General features: G+C 38.0%; 1 protein-coding gene across 2 annotated transcripts; it reads left to right on the forward strand.

Moving 5' to 3' along the window:
* On the forward strand, window positions 1-26,910 carry LOC121519829 (phosphatidylinositol 4,5-bisphosphate 3-kinase catalytic subunit alpha isoform). Of its 2 annotated transcripts, XM_041802838.1 has the most exons (22): window positions 1-351; window positions 1,848-2,263; window positions 2,504-2,713; window positions 2,812-3,062; window positions 3,380-3,625; window positions 4,310-4,395; window positions 4,501-4,606; window positions 8,328-8,480; window positions 8,984-9,118; window positions 9,220-9,344; window positions 11,843-11,924; window positions 14,115-14,279; window positions 14,425-14,528; window positions 14,688-14,859; window positions 18,322-18,330; window positions 19,161-19,267; window positions 21,791-21,912; window positions 22,247-22,325; window positions 22,511-22,681; window positions 25,914-26,031; window positions 26,156-26,307; window positions 26,493-26,910. In XM_041802838.1, the coding sequence occupies exons 2-22, from the start codon at window positions 1,912-1,914 to the stop codon at window positions 26,761-26,763; spliced, it is 3,216 nt and encodes a 1,071-aa protein (XP_041658772.1). In that variant the 5' UTR covers window positions 1-351; window positions 1,848-1,911; the 3' UTR covers window positions 26,764-26,910. The 2 variants fall into 2 exon arrangements, with proteins under 2 accessions (XP_041658772.1, XP_041658773.1); XM_041802839.1 differs by lacking the exon at window positions 18,322-18,330 and having other exon boundaries at window positions 2-351.
* Window positions 26,911-27,335: the final 425 nt, after the last annotated feature.

Here is a 27,335-nt window from a genome sequence, read left to right on the forward strand (position 1 = left end):
GATGAGCCTGCTAGCAGCCTTCGAGCAGGCTAGCTGTGTAGAGCTAGCGTGCTACCAAAGTGTGCAGTTTATTTTCGGGACAGCACGATGAAGAACATTAAGTATTTTATACTTATCCCGCTACATCATATTGACAACATAACCGGGAGATAGGGGCGTCTTTTCGTCAGTGAAGCGGGTCTGTGCGACCCTCCAGGATCATTGTCTGGATGGACTAACGTCCGAGCTAGCACCGCTGCTTGAGACTTCCCGAGCGGGCACGGATGGGATTTCCTCAGCTAGCCGATGCTAATGGTGGTGCTGGCTGATTAGCTTCACGGCTAACCGGTTGGCGTAAGCTATCTGACACAGGTAGCATTATTATTGTTTTGTGTGTTTTTGTGTCTCCGTTTATGCTATTTACCGAAACTATGACCAAGTTTCTCACAGCACACACCGTAAGGTGGCACATTTTCATTGCAATATTCATATTTGATTAAGTATCAGTCGATGTTTTCATATACTAAATGACATTGATCTGTCAACTGAACTTGGCTAACATGATAAGCTAGCTAGCTGGCTAAGAAACAAACCTTCCTCGAACCCATGAAAAACACGCTGTAGTCGATATACCTGTGTAACCCAGGCTAAATACTAGCAGCTTACTCCTTCATTGACTAATGTGTTTAGTTTAATAGGCTTACTAGTTTGTTTACATGGTTATCAAAGTAATATCACTCGAAATAAGAAAGCATTTTTAAGTTTATTGCTGTTTTTGTCGAGTTAATTGAAGTTATTTTGACACCATGTCACTAAAATTTAGTCCTTTATTATAGATTGTGCTGTTTTGGATGTAATGACAATCTATTTTTGACTTCACAACATTGTAATAGATGAAAAGTACATTGATAAGTGATAAGTCGAAGTGTGATTTGAAAGCCTTACAGGTATAAACACTAAAGTCTGTTCCCATTAGCAGAAATAATTTATTGATACCTTATAAATCCCAGGGGGTATTTGGTAAACTTGGGCAAAATTTAGTCGGATAACTATTCCCTTAAAGGTGCAGTTTGTAATATTTACCTTAGTAGAATTTACTGGAGCAAACTTGGTAAAATTGAAACATGATATTTATATTAAGGCCAATATATTTAAGTCTTTTATCAAATTAATGTATAAATTGTCTTTTTTAAGGGATGTACATACTGGATTTTTGCCAATATTGATATGCTGATATTTGCTAAATCATTTTACCTGAAAACAACATTGATATTTAGAGTAGTTCAGACCTAAATTTTTGGTCCTTAAAGTACACAGTTTGAAGTTTGAGGAGAACACAGGCAGATTTTTATAGCCAAAATATTATCAGAAAGTTTCATAGCTGCTGGTACAGGTTTTTTACTTTTAAGCCACTATCTGCAGATACTGATATTGTGATAAAATTGTGCGTCCCTATTAATTTCTAATATCTTAGAATAATCCTTTTATTCATACATAGGGTTGCCCCTACATGGACTCTGCCATCTTGGATTTTGCATGTTTCTCCAGTAACACAGAAGAGATCAAATAACAGTTATGAGGTTTTTTTAATAGGACTGGTTCCACACTTACCACCAGAGAAGTAAGCATCCCGGTCTTGAATCTGTCAGATTTTCAACTTTGTCATTTATTTAAATAACAGAGAAAAACCATGTCATTGGAAAGTATTGTCAGTTTTGAGAACCTTTCCTCCAGGTCAGTGCATGTAGCATTTTTACATGCCATCATCATGCAACCCCAGCATCCTTAAAATATTCACCACAAACGTTTTGCATTAATGTGCACAGGTCAGTGGTTCTTATATAATCCTGTTTCCTTCTTCCTCACAGTTGGTTGACGTAGCTCATCTGATAATTACCAGGCTCTGAAAAGAGCGGATTTGCTGGCACGACCATGCCTCCCAGGCCCTCCTCAGGAGAACTATGGGGGATGCACTTGATGCCCCCCAGCATCCTAGTGGACTGCCTTCTGCCAAATGGCATGATTCTCACGTTGGAGTGCCTTCGGGAGGCCACACTGATCACAGTCAAGCATGATCTCTTTAAAGAGGCCAGGAAGTACCCTCTGTACCATCTGCTGCAGGAGGAGAGCTCCTACATCTTTGTCAGTGTCACCCAAGAGGCGGAGCGGGAAGAGTTTTATGATGAGACCAGAAGGTTGTGTGACCTAAGGCTTTTCCAGGCTTTTCTTAAAGTTATTGAGCCAGTAGGCAATAGAGAAGAGAAGATCCTCAACAGAGAGATTGGTAATTTTCTTGAATTATTACACACTTGTAAATCTAACATATATTACAATGCTTACCGTAGCAAGTGTATGCCTTTGCAGTTTAATTCTTCTCAGAAAGAAAAGTGTTGACATGCTGTAATTTATACTGCTTTATATGGAGCACTGTAGTATACCAAGCTTCACATTTCACATGTCATGAAAAATACAAAAGACAACATCACACAGCACACTTTAATCAAGCTCTTGCTTATACTTTCAGGTTTTGCTATTGGAATGCCCATTTGTGAGTTTGACTTGGTGAAAGACTCAGAAGTGCAGGACTTTAGAAGGAACATTTTAAATGTTTGTAAAGAGGCTGTGGACCTTAGAGACTCTAATGGACCCCACAGCAGAGCTTTGTACGTCTATCCTCCCAATGTAGAATCCTCTGCAGAACTTCCCCGGCACATCTATAACAAGTTGGACAAAGGTAAGAGATCTGAGCAGATCAAGCAGATGCTCAATGTAAAAAAACAAAACAAAACAACAACTGCATAATTTGTCATCATTTTGTTTACCTTCCCCCAGGTCAAATTATTGTGGTTATATGGGTTATTGTGTCACCCAGCAATGACAAGCAGAAGTACACACTGAAGATCAACCACGACTATGTGCCAGAACAGGTGATAGCTGAGGCCATCCGCAAAAAGACTCGCAGCATGCTGCTCTCCCAGGAGCAGCTAAAGATGTGTGTGCAGGAGTATCAGGGAAAGTACATCCTCAAAGTCTGCGGCTGTGATGAGTACTTACTGGAGAAATACCCTCTGAGTCAGTACAAGGTAATCTAATTTAATCTCAGGCCTGCTGCATCGGATACTATTGTGCTTAGAGGGGAAGAGATTCACTTCACATCAAATTATCATCCAACACAGATGTGCTGGGCATTTATATCATGAAATTAGATTTGATACAAAATATGCTGCTTGTAAAAGAATGCAGATTCAATCATCTGAACGCATCACTCAAGTACTTAAATTTGAGTTATTGTTGTGTTATTTAAAAATCAAAAATCTTAAATGTTATTGAATCTAGGAATTTTATGCTTCAAAATGTCAAGCAGTATGAATAACTCTAAATGTCACTTTGTCCTCAACAGTATGTGCGCAGCTGTATCATGCTGGGACGGATGCCCAACTTGATGCTAATGTCCAAAGACAGTCTGTATTCCCAGCTGCCCATGGACAACTTCACCATGCCGTCTTATGCGAGGCGAATATCCACAGCAACGCCCTACATGAACGGGGAAACAGCCACAAAGTCTTTGTGGACGATCAACGGGACACTGAGGATCAAGATACTGTGCGCCACCTACGTCAATGTCAACATCAGAGACATTGACAAGGTACACAAACAGTAGAGCTGTGCAGTGCTGTGACGACTTCATGTTGTTTCATTTTCATAGTCTGTGCTTTGGTTGGCTGCACTGAAGTTAGGGAGGCATGAAAATTGATTTTTGCAGAAAGAAACAAATTTATTTTAACTGATACCGATAAAGATACTGATATTTAAAGGGAGTTTAAACCTCAAACATAGATCCTTAAAACACTCTTTAAAGGTACAGTGCATAACATTTTATTGCATTCAGCAGAACAAATTCGGTAAAAATGAATTTAAATATTTACAAGTATGTTGAAATTAGTGTTTAATCACTTGCTTTAACACCTGTTTAAACATAGTTTCATTTTTATTAACTTAGAATAACCCTTTAATTCATGCAGAGGCAGCGTTCCCCTCCACAGACTCTGCCATCTTGCAATGCCATATTTACGCTATACCACAGAAAGGACAATTTAAAAAAAAAACAGCTTTTCTGCCATTAGGAATTTTCTTTGTTAAGAAAAGACTAATCTTGTTAAAATGGGTACTGAAAGAAACATTTTGATAGGATGAAAGTCAATTGAATAGAAACATGATAGCTGAAATACTTCTATAATCACTGTTATGAAGACTGAAAGAAATCTGGCTGTGAGAGATATACTGTAAGTATTCCTCTCTTGATTGGTTACATTTTTTATTGCTGCTCTAGATCTATGTCAGGACTGGGATCTACCATGGTGGAGAACAGTTGTGCGACAATGTCAACACGCAGCGAGTGCCCTGCTCAAACCCCAGGTAGCACTCGATGACAAATACTGTTTCATATTCTGATACTTGCTTCATTTTCATGACATTATCGTGATTAATTCTGTTACTGATGTTTTTCGTTGCCTGCTCCAGGTGGAACGAGTGGCTGAACTACGACATGTACATTCCAGACATCCCACGTGCCGCCCGCCTCTGTCTTTCCATCTGCTCTGTGAAGGGAAGGAAGGGAGCTAAAGAGGTTAGCAGTGAGATTATAAAAAGCTACTTGAAATTTGTGACTGTAAAGATTTCATTCTTGGTTGATTTGGCCAAATACTGGGCTTCTGGAGATAACAACTACCATCATTACGCCATCACTCTCGCTTGTCAGCACCAGATTAATAGATGTTTAAAGAAAAAACTCAAATATATTGATGTAGGCCATGTGGTTAAACTTGCATTTGCATCTTTTTATCCATTCATATTTGTCATATGAGATAATTTAGGCTTAAAAACCACTCTCCCCTTGTTTTCTATCCATGACTTTAGTAGTGAGTGGTGCCCGATTCAGGCTCTGCAGCTGAACAGAGAGGGAAAAGCCATTTCATGCCTCATTTGATACACTGATTGTTGTCTAAACTTATGATGGCTGTAAATCAAAATTAAACTTTTTAGGTCCACATGTATTTAAACTTGTTCAAGAGGAAGTTTCAAATAGGGGAAAAAATTACTTGATAATGATTATGAAACATTGCAGGAAAGGTACAAATTGCTTTAGAGTGATCAGAGTACATTAAAGGAAAGCAAAATGTTCGCTACTAATATGTTTGATGTTTTATAAGCAAAATGTTATGACACGATTGTCCATACCTATTTTACTGAAGAAATAGTACTCTGCAGTGAAACACAGGTCTTTTTGTAAAAATGCTTTTTATTAAAACATAGATTCCTTTCAGCAGTTAAATTGCCAAAACAGTTTGAAATTAGTGCATAAAATTGGTTAATCTCAGATCCTATATTGAATTGAAATTGTACTGTGGCAGTTTGTGATAATGGATAATATGATGTTGTTTTCCTAAGTTATATGATCAAACTTGTGATTTACACCATTTAAATAACTTTATTTATAATGACTTTATTAAAAGGAACCCTGCATGATCAGACAAGTTCATCTTGTTGGATAGATATTTGTATGTCTCATATACTTATTGAACTAAAAAACTCACAAGATATCTGCATTTTGAGCATTTGAGTTTATAAATTAACCAGGAGACCGCCATGTTTTGGTCCGTGCTGGCGCCGTGACGTCACATTTCCGTGGTGTGATCCTCACTGCTCCTATGCAGTAATCTGTTTCAGACTGGCAGCCAGTGTTAGGGCTGCATCTCAGAAACGCAGCACGTCTCACGCATGGAGGATCTGAAAATTTGAGGTCTATTCTATTTTATATTTGCACCACGAGTGGTTATCTGTCCATCTAGACAGGAAAATGATAAATACAGAGCCATATTTACCTTGTTGTAGAAAATGTGTACGTCCACATGGGTAGAAAATGTTTGAAATCTGTTTCTTGATGAACCAGATGAAGGCCAAGAGCTAAAATGTTAACTAAAGTTGTTCCCCGAACTTCTACTCTTTATGAAGCTTCCGATAAACACAGATAAACACAGACCGAAAGGACTTCCGGATTGCACCTTTCAGAGTAAAAGTCCACTTTAGCATTTCTTTGGAGAAGAAGTAATACTTTTATTTTGAAAAGCTCCCGGCACACTTCCACTATATACTGAATTCAGTCAATTGTAGGGAGCTTTATTGAGGCAAAACTTAGAAGAATAACAGAGCTTTGACAACAGGGAGACAAAACCAACATGCAGCAAACTCATGGAAGCAACAGCTGCAAGTAACAAAACCGTCTGAAAAACGGTTACTGCTTAGCAATGGAGAGGAGCGCTGTGGAACCGTGACGTCACACTAACATGACGCGGATCAAAAAATGGCGGTCTCCTGGTGAGTTTATGAGCTGAAATGAGCTCAAAATGCAAATATGTGGGATATTTAGTGAGTTTTATAGTTTAATATACATTTGAGACATACAAATATCTATCCAGCAAGATTAACTTGTCTGATCATGCAGGGTTCCTTTTAAGTTAGAAGCACTTCATTTTTAAGCCACACACAACCTGCTTGGGCAGTAGCTCTATTATCCTGGTTTACTTCCAGGCTGTAGAGCCTGGAAGTAAACCAGGACAGTAGACGAAGGGCACCCATCCGTTCCTCGGCAAACTTGATTTTCAGTGTTGCATTTGCATCTTATGCAGTTAGTAATTTGCTCTCATTTGCTCACTGTGAGTGATCCTGGCGGCTTCTTTTTATTGTTTGAGAGAGTAGATGACAGCAGGAGATGGACAGATTCACAGCGTAATCTTTTGTTGCTTTGTGTGTTAACAGGTACGGCTCACGAAACTACATTTCTTTCCTGAGACTGAAATATGAGGCTTTTCTTTGGTTAAAAGTGCTGTGTTTAAGGCTATGAGTTAGTGCTGGAGGCTTAAAGGTTGAGGTTCAGAACATGGACAGAGTCAGATTATCAGACTCACAGAGTAAGGTGTGTGGGTAGAAGAGGTGTCTCCTGAGGTCTACTAAAAACTGGCTGCTACCCTTGATTTAAGCATGAGCACACTGGGTCCAGGTGCATTCATCCTGCCGATTTCTCTGCCCACCTAGATACATGGGCCTGGAGACAGACCAAGCACCAGTAATGCGTATAGATCAGAGGGGCCGTCACATAAAGTACAAAGCAGTTTGGCAGTATGCTGATCTTGCAGAGTTGCATAACATTTAGGACATTTTGAAAATGCAATAAGAACAGATTATGATGTTTTGAAACGTTGAATTGCCATATCTAATTTAAAAAGTACAAAAAAACATTTTAAATGCTGAAACTGAGAAAATTCATTGTTTTTGGAAAGGGAAATTTCTCATTTTGAATTTCATAGGTTGGACTCTTTTCTGAAGGTTTCCTTAGCTGAAGACTGGTCGACTAGTCTGAATTTAAATTAAGATTTAATGAACTTTGAAATTATTCTTCAGGGAACATCCCTCTGTTGTAAATACTTGACTCAGTAGTTTGGCAAAAATGCACCGCTGTTCACAGCGCAGGAAAACAAAGTGTCATTGTTCTAAAAAAGAAGTCAATCGGTTTTGGCTGTTTTCCATATTGCCTCAAGCAATTACGGTCTGATGTCTTGGTGCTCATTTTGCAAGTACTTTTTCACACAACAGCAATGTGGTTATCTAGCTGCAGAGTTGGGGATGGCACTCTCTATCTGTGAAAATGACTCCTTCCTCTTTATTAGTACTATGTAAAAGATAAATTTGAACCCTGCCTAAAGGGGCAAAAATAAAAGATCCATGCCTGTTTTTTGGAGACATAATTCAAATGAACCACTGCAGTCAGTATTAACCTCAGTTGCTTTCCCATGTCTGCTCAACAAAAGCAACAACAAGCTGAAAACTGTGATTCAGAAACTTCCACAGTAAGAAATGATGTTTTTTTTCAGATATAGCTCTGAAACAAGCTTGGTAAAGTAAACATGAAAAAGAGAGGCTGATATCTGTGAGAATAATCAGTAACCCTGGTTTACAAATGTGCATCATTTTTGTGTAAATGTAAATGGTGACTCCTACTCCCAACAATAAAAAAAAAAGGCTGTATAGAGTTGAGATAAAAAAATGGGAGATCGTTGAAAGGCTTTGATTTCATAAAAATGTTTGGGATCAAACCTTTAAATACTTCTATAGTGTCTTCAGATGTTTTCTTTGTAAAAAAAAAATAGTCAGGCTGTATTTGGTCGGTTACCACAGGCATGAGATACAAACAACCTTCCCTTTGTTTTGCTCTGTACCTGTCTGTTTCGTAGCTCCAGGCTGTTGTCTCTAATCATTTTCATATGCATCATCTTGCTGGTATTTTCCTGTAGGAGCACTGTCCCCTCGCCTGGGGCAACATCAACCTGTTTGACTACACCCACACACTGGTAGCAGGGAAGATGGCTCTCAACCTATGGCCGGTCCCACACGGCCTGGAAGACCTGCTCAACCCTATCGGCGTCACAGGATCTAACCCAAACAAGGTAAACAACTAATGTCAACATTGCAGGCATAATGCTGACTCACTCATAAAGTGTTCAGAGGCTCCATAAATTCTATTTCGGATGTTTATGTGGAATATCATGGTTTTGGTGGAGAAACTTTTGAAGATTTTTTTTGTCCTGCCATAAAAATGCAAAGCATAATAAGCAGTAACTCTAATCACAAACAATGATATAGATGAACCTCTACAGACTACTGTAAAACAATGAAAAGACAGAAATGGAAAGCACATATTGTCATATTTTTATTAATATTTTGAGCTTTTCAAATGTGTAGTTATTGTGTATTCCTTTGACCTCCAAGCCTTATTACCCAATTCTAATCCAGCATCTGACAACTCAGTCACACTTAAGCTGCATGTATTAAATAAAGAGTGCTTTATACCACTTAATAATGACTCATTGATACAGCTGTCTCTCTTTTATAACAGTAAACAACTTAGATAAACATTACCCTCCCCTCCCTGAACTTTCTAAACATGCAGGAAACCCCTTGTCTGGAGCTAGAGTTTGACCACTTCAGTTGCCCTGTCAAGTACCCTGATATGACCATCATCGAAGATCATGCAAACTGGAACATCTCCAGAGAACTTGGCTTCAATTACTGCCACACTGGTTTGGTAAGATAGCAAGCATTTTATTTAAATGCGATGTCTTTGTTTTTTATTTTTAGTTCAGGTCATTATGTTAACCTTTGAGTTGTTTTTTTGTGGTGTCTTAGAGTAACAGACTGGCAAGGGACAACCCCCTGACTGACGCTGACAATGAGCAGCTACGCCAGGTGTCCAACAGAGACCCGCTTTCTGAAATCACTGAGCAGGAGAAAGACTTTCTTTGGAGGCACAGGTAATGTATTTGCAGTTCGGTCATTACATGAGCACTTTGAGGCCTCTAAACCTTTTTCACCGGGGGACACATACTGAAAATGTAAGGGCAACAAGACCGCTTTGATATACCTTATCTTTCATGTATGAAAGTCAGTAAAATCAACCAGTGATGGTCAAGATATGCAAAGTAACAAAATAAGCTTAAGAAAAAAAAAGCATACGTCACAACTTCCTGTTTATATCTAACAAGACAAATACCCAGCTGGTCATTTGGGAGAAAATGTTTTATGTTTTTAAGCTGAATGCATCAAATTTAAGAGGCTTTATCTGTGTAAAATTTGTTCTTTTTAAGATTTTGGATGATACAGATTTTCCTTTCTTAATCTCTCTGTTAACTTGTCTTTAATGGGTTTTTATTTTTATGTTCATTGTAAAACACTGACTGTCTTTCAAAGTTTATTTAAAAAAAACACTTGTAGCAGGTCACATGACCATCTCATAATTTAACTTAATCTAATCACCCCCAGAAAATTATGTCACACCCTTTATTTCCTCTGTTCTTATTTACTTTTATTCCATAGTTTATGCTAGGGTTGTTGTTTTATGTTTGTTAGTTAAGTTAAACAAAATCTATTTAAATGATGTGCGAATTTAATTTCTGTCATAAGCCTGGTATATAGGTGCGATTTTAGGCTGTCCCAGACAAAAGATGACAACTCCTGGCGATATCCGTGGTTGTGGTTCTAAAACGGTAGTGCTGCGTCACACTGTGAGACAGGTTGACAGAGATAGTTTGGGAAAAAAATTCTGACACTGTCAGAAATTTAGGATGACCATCTCACAGTGTGACTGCTGAATCACACCAACTAACAAACCAATAGAAATGTAGGAAGAAATAATGGAGTGATAAATGTGACCCAAGCACTAACAACCTGACGGCCTCTTTCCCTGGCTCAGTCAGTAAATGATATTTGTGGGTGCGAGGAGTTTTTAACTTTTCAAATTTACAGAAATTTTCTCCATGTAAAGTGATGATACGTCTGACTGAAGCTCAACCCTGTCAATGCTGATGTTTTGTCACTTAAGATGAGAACATTACCAGATAATTTATCAAATTAGCGTAACCTACAGTGCAACATGGCAGGAGGGCAAAAATCCATGCTGACACTTGGACGTGAGGTAGAAAGGAACAAGTACAGAGAAAGTTCTGTGTTTTACCTGAAATGTTTCAAAGCTTTGTCTCAGATAGGCTTTGAGTGCCTGTAGCTCAACCACACAGAGCAGACCGTTCATCCATGCCCTATGCTCTGGAGCTATTCTCTTTCTGTTCAACACAGCTCACATGCACTATGGGTTCACTCCCTGGGATGTTGACGTATGACAGTGCACCATGGTCTGTATAACTGATGGTTAACACTGGATTTGATGCTTGAAGATTATTGGAGGATGATATGCTTTGAGATGTTATTCAACTGGGCATTATGAATTTAGATAATTATTTTACTTATAAACAAGTTTATCATTTATGTTGTCATCTAAATTTAGTCATTGAAAAAAGTGTGTCAACAAATTCTGCTTGTCAAAATGTTTGTTTACAGAAAACAGACAGCAACACTGCCAGTTGTCAGAACTCAGAAGTACAAAATCAGTCAAGCACAAGCTCCATGTTCTGATGAATGAAGTATATGAATAATTGGGATTCCTTTATTTCAATTCTCTGACAAGAAGATTGCACAGTATTTGTCTGTTTTCTTTTAAAGTAATCCTTTTGAAATATTGAACATATAGTTACTGGTAAAACAATGCAAATGTTTTTATTATAAAAAGTAACATTAAAAATATCTTTTCACGAGAACACTTTAAATACTATTGTGAACAACAGACTAAGTCAAATTCATATCTGATGAAAATATTTATAGCCCAAAAAAGGAAAATATCTTGAAATAAACAGAGCTGCAGCCTGCTGCCTTTGGAGCACAGAATCTTTTCAACAACTCTTCTTCGTTCTCAACTTTCTGAATTTTCATTTGAACAAAATGGGTCATTACAACGGGCTCTTATGTTTTAATCATGAGCTCAAATCCTTAAAACACGGATGCCTGTAGTAATCTCTGGGGCTCTTTCACTCGTTTAGGCGATCAGGATTTCAAATCCACTCTCCAGCATATGGTCTTAACATGTTTGGTGTCTGGAGCTTTGCAGTGTGATTCATTTTACATAATACATCATATTGGTAGTTTTGTCAAGTTTTTGTCTCGTCTGCTCATCTCAGATCTAAATATAAGCTTTGAAACAGTTTGCTGCTAAATTTTCCCTTGCTTCTGCTGGTCCTATACTTGAAACCAGACAAGCACAAAGCAAATAGAGGTCACTGCTTGTTAAAAAAGAAATACTGCAATATATTCTTCTGTGTAAAAATTGTCCTATTAATTTTGACTCAGCTGTATTATGAGGTTTCATTAAATGCCTACATAAGTAAAGGCTTTAACTTTTTTGTTCTCTTCTCAACAATTTTAGACAAGACTGTGTCAACATGCCAGAGATCCTTCCCAAGATCCTCCTGGCTGTGAAGTGGAACTCAAGAGATGAAATCGCACAGGTGAGCTCATGTTTGTTCTGCTCATACGCCCTTATTTTGACGGACACTACACACAGGAACATGTTCCCTACTTGTGTATTATGCTGATTCACATCAACTAATTTAAGTACATATAATGAATTGACTCGTTTTAATGCTTTATTAGTAAACAGTTTATGTTATTGTAATGATTGCTGGTGTACAAAAGACAAAACTTTTAAAAGTTGCATCTATTTCGTAACACAGAAATAGAAAAGGACTGAATCTATAAAAAATCCAGGAAAACTCCTTTATACTGTCTAAATTACACGAAAACACTGGCAAAATTTTGGTGTAGAAATTGCAGAGAACAATTTTTTTCATGCGGTCTAGACAGTGTTTGAAGCCAAGACATGACCCATAATCGGGTTATTGGGATTCCTATTTCTGCTCCTATGTTACTAAAGCTAGTATCAGTATTGTTTTTTAAGTGGCATATTGAAATTTAAAATTCTGGAAACTATTGTCTCATGCACAGATATTCAGAGTTCCTGCAGGTTCTTGAAAAGTCTTGAATAGTCTTAAATTGCATATTTGAAATGTAATGCTATAAAAAGTCTTAAAAGTCTGATTTTTATCAGTGAGAAGTCTTAAATTTTACCAGGCACTTTAAGTAAGACATTTCATTAACCAGTCTTTGTTTTCTAGCCAACCTTACAAAATTTTAATAATCTTCCTCCACAAATTGTTGCGTAAGTATTCTCCATAATTCAATTTTGGATGTTCTAAATTTCCTGGAGGAGGACCTCAGACCCCTCTCTGATTTTGTCTGACTCACTGTGATTTAGTCCAGTGCTCTAACAGCTGGGCTACCAGGATGCCAACTTAAAAAATCTTGCAGCCCACCCTTATTTTAACAGGTCTCTCCTGGTTAAAGTATTAATCTGTTTTTAACTGTAATAACTGTTTAGAACAGTGGTACTCAACCTTATTCTACCCAAGAGCCACATTGTCTCAAACATACTTCTGTGAGAGCCACATTCGAAAACCAGGGACGTGATGATCGATCTGTTCATATTTGAATGAAACAGTAAATTGGTGGATTATTGTGTTGTTAAATGGGATGAAATAGGCTACATAAAAATGTCTGCATAGTGCCAGAAGAAAGGATTTTTCACCGATAATAAGCATATGTTTTTATTTATGCAAGTTCCACCTGGACTAAAGTCTTTTTAAAATATCAGAATGTGCTGACTTAGAGCTATGAGAAGCTTTTCAAAGAGCTGATGAATCATGGGTGTCTGTTTGGATATTTATATTTCATATTTGGACATTAACTGTAGTTCTGTGACTCTGTTAACTTAAAGGGATGCTTTCTAATTTTTTTCCTCTCATTATTATTGCTTTTAGCTAAAGGGGGAGGGGCCTCATATTGGTCTTTGCCTTGGGCCTCCAAATGGCTTAAACTGGCCCTGCCTCACACCTGCAGCCCCACCCTCCACCCCACTCCCCAAATCGTTTTACTCAATTTTATATTATTACCTCTGCCAAGGAGGTTATGTGATCGGCAGGGTTTGTTAATTTGTTTGTTAGCAACATAACTCAAAAAGTTATAGATGGATTTTGATGAAATTCTCAGGAAATGGCATAAGGAAGAACTGATTCTATTTTGGGAGTGATCCGGATCACTGTCTGGATCCAGGAACTTTTTGAAGGATTCTTTACTATTGGGAGAGAGGGCTAATGGCAGAGGTCTGCGCTCTCTGAGTGCTTTTCTAGTTTCTAGTTAGTTAAAAATGTGATCCGTGTGTGTTTGGCTTGTTGATGATGATGCGCATCGCAAAACTTGTCATCAAATACAAATATGGGAGAGCATTGGCAGGAAGTGACTGAAGAAATCAAACCGAGGGCATTGGACGCTTCAATTAGAACACAAAAAAACACACCTTAATGAATGAACTTACTGAAGAGACGCACCACCAGCGAACTTCCTCGCTTTTCCTGCGCTCTTATATGCACATTCGTCCGTCCATCGTGCGTCCGACGGTAATAATATACAAGTTTTCATTTGAATTTTGCTGTTGAAGTCTGTCTTCTTTGTGTGGAATTAGATTTATTAATATGACTTACTGCAATGAGTCTTTACTGTTGACAGACAAAATGTGTATGAACCCTTAATATATACAATTAAAATTGATTGGTAGTTATTCATTGTCCTTTCTTGCTTTTCAGATGTACTGCCTTCTGAAGGACTGGCCTGCTATCAAGCCAGAACAAGCCATGGAGTTGCTCGATTGCAACTTCCCTGATCCCATGATCCGAGAGTTTGCTGTAAAGTGCCTTGAGAAATACCTAACTGATGACAAACTCTCACAGTACCTCATTCAACTGGTTCAGGTGTGTTTCACTATTGAATTACTTTGAACTGGATTCATTTAAACAGTGTGAACTGTTGTCATCAGAGCATGAAGGTTTATGTTTCACTTCATTCACAGGAAAATAATAATGGTTTTGTGGTGTCGTATTTGTTTTCTGTGCTCAGGTTCTAAAGTATGAGCAGTACCTTGATAACCCACTTGCACGCTTCCTGCTTAAAAGGGCTTTAACCAATCAGAGGATAGGACATTTCTTCTTCTGGCATTTAAAGTGAGTTGAAGTAAAAAGGACCTATTATTCTGGTCCTAAATTGTGTTATTTTCAGGAATTTTCCCTGCAGCTGCTGTCTGTGGTCTTTGTGTGTTTTAGTCAAAACATGACACAATTTCCTCCTCATCATGTTTTTCTCTCTTGCAATCATGTCTTTAGATCAGAGATGCATAACAAGACAGTGAGCCAGCGATTCGGCCTACTGTTGGAGTCATACTGCCGAGCCTGTGGCATGTATCTAAAGCATTTGAGCAGACAGGTGGAGGCCATGGAGAAGCTCATCAATCTGACCGACCTCCTCAAACAGGAGAAAAAAGATGAAGCCCAGAAGGTAAGCCGACAGCCAACAGCTGTTAATTGTGATCCGCCGAGCAGTTGAGTTTAATCTTGACAACATCTGGTCCAATTTGACCACAGAGATCCCACGACATCAGTCAAGTAGATAGAGCGATGAAGTTCGCACGGTTGTTTTTCCAGATTGTTTGGAGCTAAATATAGACAGTCTAGGAAAAAAACAAAAGGTGGGTGGTCCTTACAGTAAGAGCCATAAAATAACATGGACATTTTTCAAATAAAAGCTGATACTACGTGAATAAAAAGCAAAAGAGGGCCAGTGTGACCTGAGATCATGTTGCATTTATTACCTTTTTCCCCCCAGCTGTATTTATATCAGTTACAATTTTCTTGATTTACTGCTGCTTTGTTTTCTTTTTTGCTATGAACAGTTAAACTGCTGTTTGTAAAGGTCAACTCTTTCAGTAGTTTCAGTAAAAAAAGCCCCGGGGGAAGTGGAAGAGCAGCAATTGCAGAAGAATGCAGATCAGAGCACAGGGATAATCTGTATGAAAGTGTGATGAAATTAATTATAGAAACAAGGCTAAGCACAAAAAATGATGCTCTACAGCACAAAAAGCTATTGTCTTCTTGATGTGCTATGAAAAGGACGGACATTTAAAACGGCCAGTAATTAAGAATCAAATTAATATGAATGACTTTCCTCATGTAGAAATGTATCTTTATGATATGGCTGCTACAAAACCAGAGTTTTTCCTTTGGTATGATGTTAATTTAAGCTCCCTACCTATAAAGAGTATTAAGCTGGTTATGAATTGGACTGCATTGGTGTACCCTCCCTCTTGTCAATGACAGCTGGGATAGGCTCAAGCCTCCCGCAACCCTCAATGGGATAAGCGGTGTAGAAGATGGATGGAAGGATGATTTGGACTGATATGAATAATAATGCTGTTTTGTGACCCACAAAGGAAACAAGGCCATCAGCATTATGATTTTCTGTTAAGTTATTTTGAAGTCAAAAACCACTGCTTCGGGTTTGTGTCAGATGAAGTGATAAATAGCGCAATGCAGAAACATCCGTTTTAAAAATTGAGGTAGGACAAGATTTTTTTGTTCGTATTTTATGTCAAAAAAAAAAAAAAAAAAAAAAGGCATAAAATCCATCATATTAAATACTTTTAGTACCTAAATCTTCATCTAATTGTGGGCTGTGTATTTTATACTGTTGCAACCATTATTTCAGTATGAATGCTAAGATGTGCCGTCATTACTGCACATGCCTCTGCCATCATTTTTAGCTTCAGTTAAGAACTCACTTTTCTTTCTCTTGTATTGTAGCTAGGGATGCAAGGATACACTCAACCCACAATTTGATTCAAATACCATTTTTTTTTTAAAGAAATCTACAGTCAGAATCTCCCTTTTTTTAAATTTCACTTTTCATTTGAGACTTTGAAAAAAAAATATTCCTCTTATGTTTTTTTTTCTTACATAAAGTAGTCTTTTTCAATTTTAACGTTACTTTCTAACTTTACAAAAGGGATTTTTTTGTATTCATTACCTTGAAAAAAAATAAACAGAGATGATCTCTTTTTTGAAAGTATCTGTTAAGTGCAAAAAGGTTGTTTTTAACCAATTCTCCCACAAAAAAAATCAAGGAAAATATAAAACGACCTCTTTAACTCAGGTTAAAAAGCAGCAGTGCAGTTTCTGTTTCTGGCTTGAAATTATTTCTTTTTCTTGATCTCTGAACATTTACACTGGTTAAAAAACTTGGGACAGAAGTGGCTGGTATGGAGAAACATGCTTTTGCTAAAGGAGAAATCAGAGTTTTCTATCCACCACTTGAGTGGACAGAGTAGTTCTGTGTTGATGATTAGCTTGTGTGGGGGCAGTTCTAGTATTTTCTGTGAAGAAAACTGTATCTCGCCTCACTCATCCCAGCAAATGACTGACGCGGGGTTCAAGCAGATCCGCTTGGGGGGTCAAATTGCGCGTGGGCAAAGCATTTGATGTGCGGCGCTAGTCCGGCCTCCCTCCAACAAGGTTTTACATTCGCTATGACAAAAGCAATCTTGTGATTTGCTGTTTCAAGCTTCCATTCTGTGATAGCAGACTACAGGACCTCAGCATTGTTTTCTTCCATTATGAATCGAATAGAGGACGAGTTGTAAAACAAAATGTGCTGTTGTACATTCACTGGTTATTATTGTGAACATCAGAGTCCCTGCCGTCCGTTTTTATTGAGACACTATCTGCATCTCTGACTTAAACCAGGACAATATGTCCACAACTGCAAAGGTTTAACCACCTTCTGGCATGACTGTTCTGAGTTTATCTGCTGCTCTCAGGTCTGCGGAAGAGAGTTTATGACGTTGAATAAGTGAAGTTAAAGACAGACAGAGTTTAAAAACTGTTGAAACAGAGTATCATGACACAAATCGTGCTGTATCGATTTAAATACCCACTTATTTGTATTGCTTTTTAGCTGATTTAGGGTATATCCTTATATCTTTAATTGTAAGTGGTAACCTCCCTGGATTTCTGTTGATATCAATACAGATATTTGAATGCAGTTCACACCTAAAATTTCAGTCCTCAAAATACACATTTTAAAGTTGGAGGATTAACAAAGTAACACATTTCAGACTTTAAAAAGTAAGGAATTTTAAGTGATTGAAAAAAAAAACAACTTCAGCTGACAAAACTTCACTAACTTATTTGTTTGTGTGTAGAAGTTATGCATCCCTAGTTCAAACCTTTCTTCTCTTCAGTAGAAACCCCAAAACAGAGGGGGACCTATAAGCTGGATTTTACAGTTCTTTTTTTAACCTCTAAAATACTGCAGGAAAGGGGCCTTTTATTTATATTGTCATGGTCAGATTTCTTAATGAGCGATACTGTTATCAGTTAAAAACAAAAACTATTCCACACAGGGCACTAAAATGGACACAGAATGAAAGTCCTCATGAGATCTTTAATTTAAAAACATGGATAGCTCTTTGAACAGCAGAAAAAATGACAATGAAGTCCTCAGTGCAACAAACAAAATTATTATTCTGTAGTAACAAAGTGTGTGAGCACACTCGAAATAATTCAGACAGTTGTGTGTATCTCAGGATCTTTGATCAGTGCACTCCTCATCACCGCACTACTGTTGTATATGTTTGTATATGTTTGATATGAAGCTGTTAAAGCCTGTCCATTAAAAGCAAAGTTAATTGGAATCAAATCACCTAGTTGTGCACACATATCTGGCCAATAAAGATGGTTTTGATCCTGACAGATTTATCAAGGATGTTGCTTAAAGAATGCACAAAAAAGATTCCTCTCAACCTTCTCTGATGATCCCCTTGACGTGTGTTGTGGTGTCTGCACCAGAAGAGAATCTCTGCTCTACTTATTTATATTTTTATCTTGCCGTACAGCTCACTTGAAGGTGTCACTCTGACATTGCTGTCTCTGTCTCTCTCTTCTGCTGTCTGTGTGTCTGCAACAGACGATAAAGGTACCTTGTATGTCTGTATTAGACGCCTCTCTTTATTCATTGATTTTTTTCATTGGTTCCCAACCTGGGGTTACCGGCCCGCCTGGGGGAGGGACAAAGATTTAAGGGGGTCGTGAGACTCTGAATGATCAGTTATCAAATCTAAATATGCACATAAACTAATATCGTGATAACACTCTTACTGGATTATTTATACAAATTCTGTATGTAAAAGTGTGCAAGTTTAGATTTTACTCCTAAAAACATATCATCACTTCTCATGTGTCCTGGGAGGGGCTCAGCTTTTCTTAGGTACAAGTAGGGGGGCTTCAAAGAAAAAGGTTGGGAACCACTGGCTTGATTCACTGGACCACCACTCGTTCTGTCTCACTCACGTCACTTCCTTTGATTTTCAAATCAAAGACTATACCTCTTAGTTCAGTAATTGGAATTTCTATACTATCACATGGTAAATTTGATCTTTTCCAACATATTGCATCCAAAACAATACTTTTCATAACCTTCATCTTAAACTGTGATTTTTGTAGTCATCAAATATCTTTATAGCTTCTCCATTTGTTTATAGGACAGTTATAGCCAAGAGATATTGACAGCAAACACTGATGTGGTTACTCAGTAAATACACTGGTAAACTAGCCAATTAATCTAGTTCCTAAACACAGCGGTATCTGACCTGTAATCATAGTTGTGTGTGAAAAAAGGACAGATGATCAGATATGAAACATGAAAAAGGAGTTATTGTGTGATCTCAGTGTGCACTGTCTTAAACGTTTGCTGAGAAAAAACAATTTTCTCCTCTTAATAACTTTTGCTTTTTTCTGTTCTTAAAGGTTCAAATGAAGTTTCTGGTAGAGCAGATGAGACGGCCTGATTACATGGATGCCCTGCAGAACTTCACCTCCCCGCTGAATCCAGCTCATCAGCTCGGGAACCTCCGGTACATCAGCTCTCCTCTATTAAACCTCTCCAGTTAAATGTTCAGACCTCTTTAGGTTTTATGTTTGACCTTATATGTCATATACACAATATTTCCTCTAATAAAAACCAGGAGTCAAACTGCGACTGGGCCCCGTATTATGGCTGAAGTCGTGGCTCACTCAAGCAAAAAAGGGCCGGACCCTCTTTGATAACCGGGGTATAATAAAAGAGTAACCTCTAAATTATGGTGCGTTTTTTTTATTAAACAGTGTAGCTTTAAATGCTTTCAATAGGAGTCTATTTGAAATAGTGCAGCTTTTCTTGACTTTAAGGTCGAACGCCTCACACGTGACGCTACTCTTCCAATTACCTACTGAAAACTAAAAAAAGAATATTCAGGGCTCCCATGGATCCTTGAAAAGTCTTAAATTGGACATTTGAAATTTAAGGCCTTAAAAAGTCTTAATTTTACCTGTGAGAGGTCTTAAATCTTAGAGAGCACCAGTCTGTATCTAGTGCTTGTTTCTTAGCCAGCGTTATATGTATATTAGATCATTCTTTCTTGCATAAATGCTCATCCACATTACAATTAATGTCATTTACAGCAATGCAGCCTGTACATAACCTAGCTGTCAGTCTGTGAGTCATGTGTTTATACTTGCTCATGTCTGCATCACTCCCTCTTTCTCAGTGTAATAATAATAATGAGCCAGTTTATCCAACAAAACTGGTAGTCCATTTAGTGCCATGGTTTTTATGCTTAGAGAAGTGATCTTATGTTAACACATCAGCAGTATTTTAAAACTACAACGTACCGGAAGATGCATTCCCTGCCTTATTGACCAGTTATTAAACAGTTTATCCACAACTGAACAGCAAAAACAACAGAAATCATCTGAAAAACTATAAAACCAGCCACTGATGCAGGAAGAGAGTGAGTCAGAGCTACTAAAGTTGCTAGACTTTTAAAGTCTTTCTGAGAACATTATCATGTTAATCTTTAGATTATACTATTTCATTTTTGTCTTTATGAAAGGTTAGCTGTAGATAGTCTTCATTTTCTTTGTGCTAAACAGCAGTAAACAGACTCAAATAATTTTTACAGTGTTGAAAATAAGTTGATAAAGGAAATTGTGTTCTTGGGCTTTGAAATAGGTATTAATTATTTTGTTTTATATTTCTAACTGAATTTCCTCCACAAATTGTATAAATATTCTCCAGAATTCAGGGAATTCCATGTTGAATGCTCTGAATTTCCTTGAGGGGAACCCCAGACCCTTCTCTTTATTTTATATTTCTGTGTTTGAATAGACCTTTTAATGTTGTGAACACTTTTCCAGTTCTCTAACATTTGGGTTACCAAGTTGCCCACTTACAAATTTGTGCAGCTCACCCTTATTTTAACTTGTCCTCCCTGATTAAAAACAACATAATTCTTCTTTTTAATATTTAAACTATTTTGAATCAGCTCAGCACACCAGCTCAAATGTTTTGGTGTGTGATGTATAAAACTATACAGCATTCAAATAGAATAGAGGCATTAAATGCACCAAGAATCATTAAATTTTGACATTTGTGGACAAAAAAAAAGTTTTTTCCTAACTCATTAAACATTTCATAAACTGTACATCAAATTTAAAAAACAGCCTTGGTCTGGTGTACCTAGAAATGTCATTTCTTTCAGTTTTTAACAATTGCTGCACAAAATGTGGTATTAGTTTTTCTCAGTTCAGGCCTTTAAAAGGTCTTTAAAAGTCTTAAATTTGATTTTTAAAGGTTTTTGATATCATGAAGTTTACTCTACACTTCAAGGGAAATTTTATTTTATACTACTACTGTGCGGGTTCTATAAAAGGTATTTTTGAGTTGTTTGGTGAGAAAACTGACTAATTTTGCTTTAAGGGTCTTTGTTTCATTATTATTGTTTTTTGTGTGTTTTTTTTCTCTTCAATTCAATACAGACTTTATTATTTAACTGAGAAGGTTGGTACAGGTTTCTATTACTTAAAATATTGGGTTGTTGAGTTTTATACTTTTACATCCTTTGTGTTGGTTATTCAAATTAACTGGCGACTTAAGGACCAAAACTGAATTTTGCCAGGTTTATCCCTGGCTGGCACCCCAGAAATTAAAGCAAAAGAAAAGTCAAACAACTAAAAACCGTCACAATTTGTACTTGAATGTGGACGATTCTCATACATGAGAATAAAAATATGAGCACTTATTCTTCGTAATGATCATTAGAAATAAAGGCCTGACTCCACATAAGAAGCCGCCTCATAAAGGCCTGGTACAGTGCGGAGTTTTGCAAATAAAGGCCCAAGTCTTTATTTGAGGATTTCTGGTAATCATTAACAGCCTGTTGTACTTCTGTAAGGTACAATTAATGATGATGTACTCATTTTCTTCATTATGTGGTTAAATATGACCAAAAAGAGCTGAAGAGATGAATAAAATGTGTTTTCACTAGTTACATTAATTGAAAGTTAAAATCATTTTCCTTTCCTGCTTTCTCTTGAAAATATCCTCGCTGCTGTTTCAGCCTGGAAGAATGCAGGATGATGTCGTCAGCCAAGCGACCGCTGTGGCTTAACTGGGAAAACCCAGATATGATGTCAGAGCTGCTTTTTCAAAACAACGAAATCATCTTCAAAAATGGAGACGGTGAGTTCAGCTGCTTGTCTCTCTATTTTTGTGTCCTTTGCTGTGTATAAGTTCATACCACTAAAATAGCCTCTCTGAAGGTGCATCACAGTTCATATCATGCCACACAGACACATCCGTATACGGCTTTAATGCAGGATTCAGAACAAGTCCTCTTATTCGACTCACACTCTACCGCAGCAGCAGCTCGGTCTTTTTGGTGCACCATCTGTGACCAAAGCGACTCTGACAGCTCTGCTCCATAATGCATGGTGCAGTTGATCAAAGTGGAGCTAAGGAGCTAATAATCACCTGACTGTCATCCTCCTCCTCGTCTCTCTCTGTGCCTCTGCAGATCTGAGGCAGGACATGCTGACGCTGCAGATCATTAGGATAATGGAGAACATCTGGCAGAACCAAGGCCTTGATCTCAGGTAGGCTCCTCGTTTCCCCATGACAGCGAGGATGCAGGTGCACATTAACAGGCGCGGGGTCCTTTCATGTTCTGCCCCTCATACCTGAATGCAGATTAGTGGAAACCACCTCAAGTCATCTGATGTCGCTGCTGTCCCCGAGTACTTCTGCCGTTTCTTTATGTCTCCTGTCCCTCCTCTCCCAGGATGCTGCCTTACGGCTGTCTGTCCATCGGAGACTGTGTGGGCCTGATAGAGGTGGTGAGGAACTCTCATACCATCATGCAGATCCAGTGTAAAGGAGGCCTGAAGGGGGCGCTGCAGTTCAACAGCCACACACTGCATCAGTGGCTCAAGGATAAGAACAAGGGAGAGATGTGAGTGCAGTGATTTAGAAAGCTTTTATAAACTTGAAAATGTAAAAAAAGCCAGAATATGACGATTTTTCAAAACATTAAATCAATTTTAATTAAAGCTTGTTTTAAGGACCAATTCGATGTTTAGAGACAGACTGTAACAGAGCAGCAGGGTCTGAAAGACACACCCTTTTGTCAACAATAGCAAAAGCAAGCCTCAGTCTCATCCACAGCTCTGTTCTTCCACAGTATTTATCATTATGGCAAGCAAGATCAAACACATTATTCTTTAACACTGGGATTTCCCTTAGAGTGATGCATCCCTCCAAGAAAGCCCTCTTTGATCACCTTTAGTCGTGCCTACAAGCTCAGAGATTGTCTAGTCCACTCTGACAGCCCCCCCCCAGCTTCTTGCTCCCCCTGCAGGATTTGACCAGTGTGGTCACTGCGGCCACCTATCAAATTCAAACATCAAAGAGTTCGCACACTCACACACCTGCAAGTTTTATAATCAACGACTTTATCAGCTGCAGCTTATGCGATGGCTCAGCATGATGATCAGGCAAAACCTGGGTCAGTGGCGTCCTTCAAAGAATCTCCTCATTATCGAGAGACAGTGACATTATTCACAAACTTCTATTAAAAGAAGCTCATCTAATATTACGCTGACCACCACTGACCCCTATGGTTTAATGAGGAAAGGAATTTCTCTTGTTTTCCCGGATTGGTTCCATATGTAGTTTATTGTGTTCATCAGCTGGTTTATTTTTCATATTTAGTCTTTATATTGGGGTATCATGGGCTGTATGGATGACCCTCCGCAGCTTTTCCCAAACTTAAGTATGCTGCGGCTCCATTTTGAAACCTGAATTGTTTCCTGAGCACAACAAACTTTGTTTTTAGAGATTATTGACATTTTAGACATTGATGATAGTAGGGAAGCATTTATGTATTCACACAGTAAAGTTGATAGGCCACCACTATTTATATAGTTTTGATCAGGCATCAGCACTGTTACCTTTATTTTGTTTTCTAATATTCATCTCCTTAAAAGTTCTTTGGGACTCAACAAAGTCTTTCCTCGTAACTTTTGTTCCTAAAGTAGCTGATAAATCCTCTATTAGGGAACGAGTTTCGTCTGAGAATGTCTAAAGCTGGGCATACACTGGTGCGACTTCCATGTGTGCTACTCAAATTTGTGTCTGAATCAGATAAAATTTGCAGATTGTACGAAGGCTTAATGGAGTGTCACCAGTTAATTGAACAAACTTTGACACTGGTTCTCTACATCAGAAAAAGGTAACATGAAAGTTGAAAGTTCTGTCTGTTTTGTTAGCTCTGGGAGATCTGAAAAATATTAACTTCCAACCAGGTATTTCACAGTAATTTAAAGGTGGCCTCCATTTTTTAAATTCTGTTTATATTTCTGTTTTTTATGATTTAATGTAAATGGCCTCTTATAGCCCACACTTGGGAACACCTACCAAATATGCCCCACCAATGACAGAGCAACAATTATATGTGGGTAGTCTGCTTAAAGCTTCTATACATTGCTCTTTGTAAATTCAGAAGAAGACACCTGCAGTGTTAAAACATCAGTGGTTTTCCACTATAGTAACAATTCCTGAATTTACTGTGTGCTCTAGAAGTTTTCCTTCATGCATCCAAAACCCACATGTAATTAAAAAATAACACAAGGAAAACATTTCAGATGCTGATACTGAGAAATTTTATTATTTTGTTAATATGTTAATATTTTTGATGCTTTAATACGTTTTTGATACCATTTACTTTTAAAGTAAAATATCTGTTATTTTTACTTTTCATGGTACCAAAAATACCAAAGAATTTAAAGAAAAAATATTAAAGAATTTCTATCTTCACCCAATCCGATCTATTAATGATAATTTAGAGAAAATGTTTGATTTTAGTTATGCCCAACAAAATGTTAAGGAAAATCTTAATTTCCTTTTATTACTCGAAACAGTAGTGATGTACCAATGTATTGAGGGGCCCATAGTTGCGCTACAGACGCTCATCGGCCCATCGACAAAAATTCAACATGTGCCGATGACAGTTGCCCATGTATGTCAAATGTGAAAGTAGACCACTCTAAAGTGTGTGCGGTTTTGAGAGAAAATGTTGAAATATGACTAAAGCAATAGAGTTTGTAGCACGCAGCATTCTCACAACATAGATAATAAGAGAAACAGACTGAGCTGCAACAAGGTGGAGATGCTAATCTTTGTAGGGAAAAATGCATCTTACCAAGAAGCAGACTTGGAGGTAGGGCTGGGCATCATATCATATTTTTACAATACCACTGTACTTTTATATGAGATATAGGGTTGAATAGTATTGTTAATAATAATAGAGATAAGGGTTGATTTGAAAAATGTAAGGAGTGATTTTTTTCAGGCTAAAGAGTCCATGCCACAATCTTTCTTTGTTCCAAGGGTTTGAATAAAAGTTGGTTGAGGATTTCTAGGGTTGAATTTGTCCCCTCTAAAGTAAAAAAATAGATTTATTCTGTTGTTCAATACAAGAAATTAATGTTGGTCCTGGTCTAGATGAGGAAGTTAAAAATCACAAAAAAACAAACAAGTAACAACAGTTACTGCAAAAACATCGATATCTACAACAATATTGGCCAAAATGTTATTAAAAAAACCTGTCAGTATCAGCATTGGCATCATTTATGACTCTTTCTTTAATGGGGGCATCGCTCATTTATTCCCCCCAAAAAGATTTTTTTGTTTCTAATCAAACATTCAAAGATTTTTAGGTCCTTATGAATATTTTGCCAGGCAGATTTCTCTGTGAGTCATTAAAGGAGTAGTAATGTCAGCCTGTAGCTATGCAGTGCTGCCATCACTCAGAGGCTTGGATCATTGTTGTGTTTTTGTTTGAAAGATGACCTGCAGTTGTGGGATGGGGGTTTGGCAACTGAAGCACTGTTGGCTGCTGCAAATGACAATCAATGTGCTTACTAATTGCCACTTAGACTTAGCAGGAATTCAATATGGGAAATAAAATGACCCTCTGGTACTTTGAGCCACTGGTTCCCAACCTGAATTCAGCTCTCCTTGAAGGGGGGGGGGGGGTCTTAGAGGCTCTGTTTGCTCTGAAGCTTATTGTTAAAGCTGTTGCTAATTCTAGATAGCACTGTATCTCTTTTCCTGTGGGTCCACTGCTTTAAACATCTTTGAATCTTCTTCAAGACTGAAATATTTTCTTTGTTTGGATGTCTCAGGTATGATCAGGCCATAGATCTGTTCACCCGGTCCTGCGCTGGTTACTGTGTAGCCACATTCATCTTGGGCATTGGTGACAGACACAACAGCAACATTATGGTCAAAGATGATGGACAGGTGAGGTTTATATTTTAACAGCTCTGTTTTATGTTATTTGCACATTATTAAAAGTCTATTTTTAATCATCCTTACTGTTGCTTTTGTTTAATTAGTGTTTCTTACTATTCTTCTGTTTCTGCAGCTGTTTCACATAGACTTTGGCCACTTCCTCGATCACAAGAAGAAAAAGTTTGGGTACAAGAGAGAACGTGTACCATTCGTGCTTACACAGGACTTCCTGATTGTTATTAGTAAAGGAACTCAAGAGTGCACCAAAACAAGGGAGTTTGAAAGGTGAGACATGAATATGCATGGGCTGTGAAAAAGAAAAAATTTGCTTATACAGCATACAAGAGTTGAGAGGAATGTAATTGATTGACCCAATTTTCAGCTGGACAAGCATTGAATGAAAGGCTTTAACTCGTTTTTGTCTCCTCTTTTCTTCCGTTTTTCCATGTTTTTTTCTCATCCTCGCTCAGGTTCCAGGAGATGTGCTACAAAGCCTACCTTGCGATCCGGCAGCACGCCAACCTCTTCATCAACCTCTTCTCCATGATGCTTGGCTCAGGGATGCCCGAGCTGCAGTCATTCGACGACATCGCTTACATCAGGAAGACCCTGGCCTTGGACAAATCAGAGCAGGAAGCTTTGGACTACTTCATGAAGCAGATGAACGACGCTCACCATGGTGGCTGGACTACAAAGATGGACTGGATCTTCCACACGATCCGCCAGCACGCCATGAACTAGAACGAGGACTATACCAGATTAGGAATAAAGGACTGTGACGGCAGCAGCAGAAAGAAAAATGAGACGTGAGAGAGGTATTTCCCCAAACACACTAAGGCCTCGTTGATACTTATCCCTACAAGTGCACCTCAAAGGGTGCTCAGAAAGGCCTGTTTTAGAGCCTCAAGTCTCCTGCAGGTCTCTTAATGTCTTCTCCCTGCACTATGAACTTAAAAAGCAGGGTGGAGCCATGATCTGTCAGTCTTCTTCATAGGCACTGAACAAGTGGGATGGACCTCAGCAACGTTGGCCTTCTTCATGTGAACTATCTAAGGATAAATTTTATTTTCTTATTTTTTAAAACTTCATTCACTACATCTGAAACCATCAGCATTAAGAAAAACACACCATGAAGTTGTACAACATTAGCACCGCTTGATTTTTCTATGAACTTACAGAGTTAAACTGCATTATTTTACTACCTATTTTGAACTGATGAAGACGTTGGAGATTGCAAATCACTGAATTAGTCATAAAAAGCAGCCGCAAACACTCTTAGTAAAACGGAAGAAGACGTGTTGTTAAGCATTTAG

This window comes from Cheilinus undulatus, linkage group 13 (genome assembly GCF_018320785.1).
Source record: "Cheilinus undulatus linkage group 13, ASM1832078v1, whole genome shotgun sequence".
Classification (NCBI taxonomy): domain Eukaryota; kingdom Metazoa; phylum Chordata; class Actinopteri; order Labriformes; family Labridae; genus Cheilinus; species Cheilinus undulatus.

Bases quoted from the DNA above. Each gene is read 5' to 3' on its own strand.
- LOC121519829 (XM_041802838.1), top strand. From the start codon at position 1,912: ATGCCTCCCAGGCCCTCCTCAGGAGAACTATGGGGGATGCACTTGATG. The intron at 11,925-14,114 runs GTGAGCTCATGT...CTTGCTTTTCAG, and splicing joins CAAGAGATGAAATCGCACAG to ATGTACTGCCTTCTGAAGGA. The intron at 14,529-14,687 runs GTGAGTTGAAGT...TCATGTCTTTAG, and splicing joins TTCTTCTTCTGGCATTTAAA to ATCAGAGATGCATAACAAGA.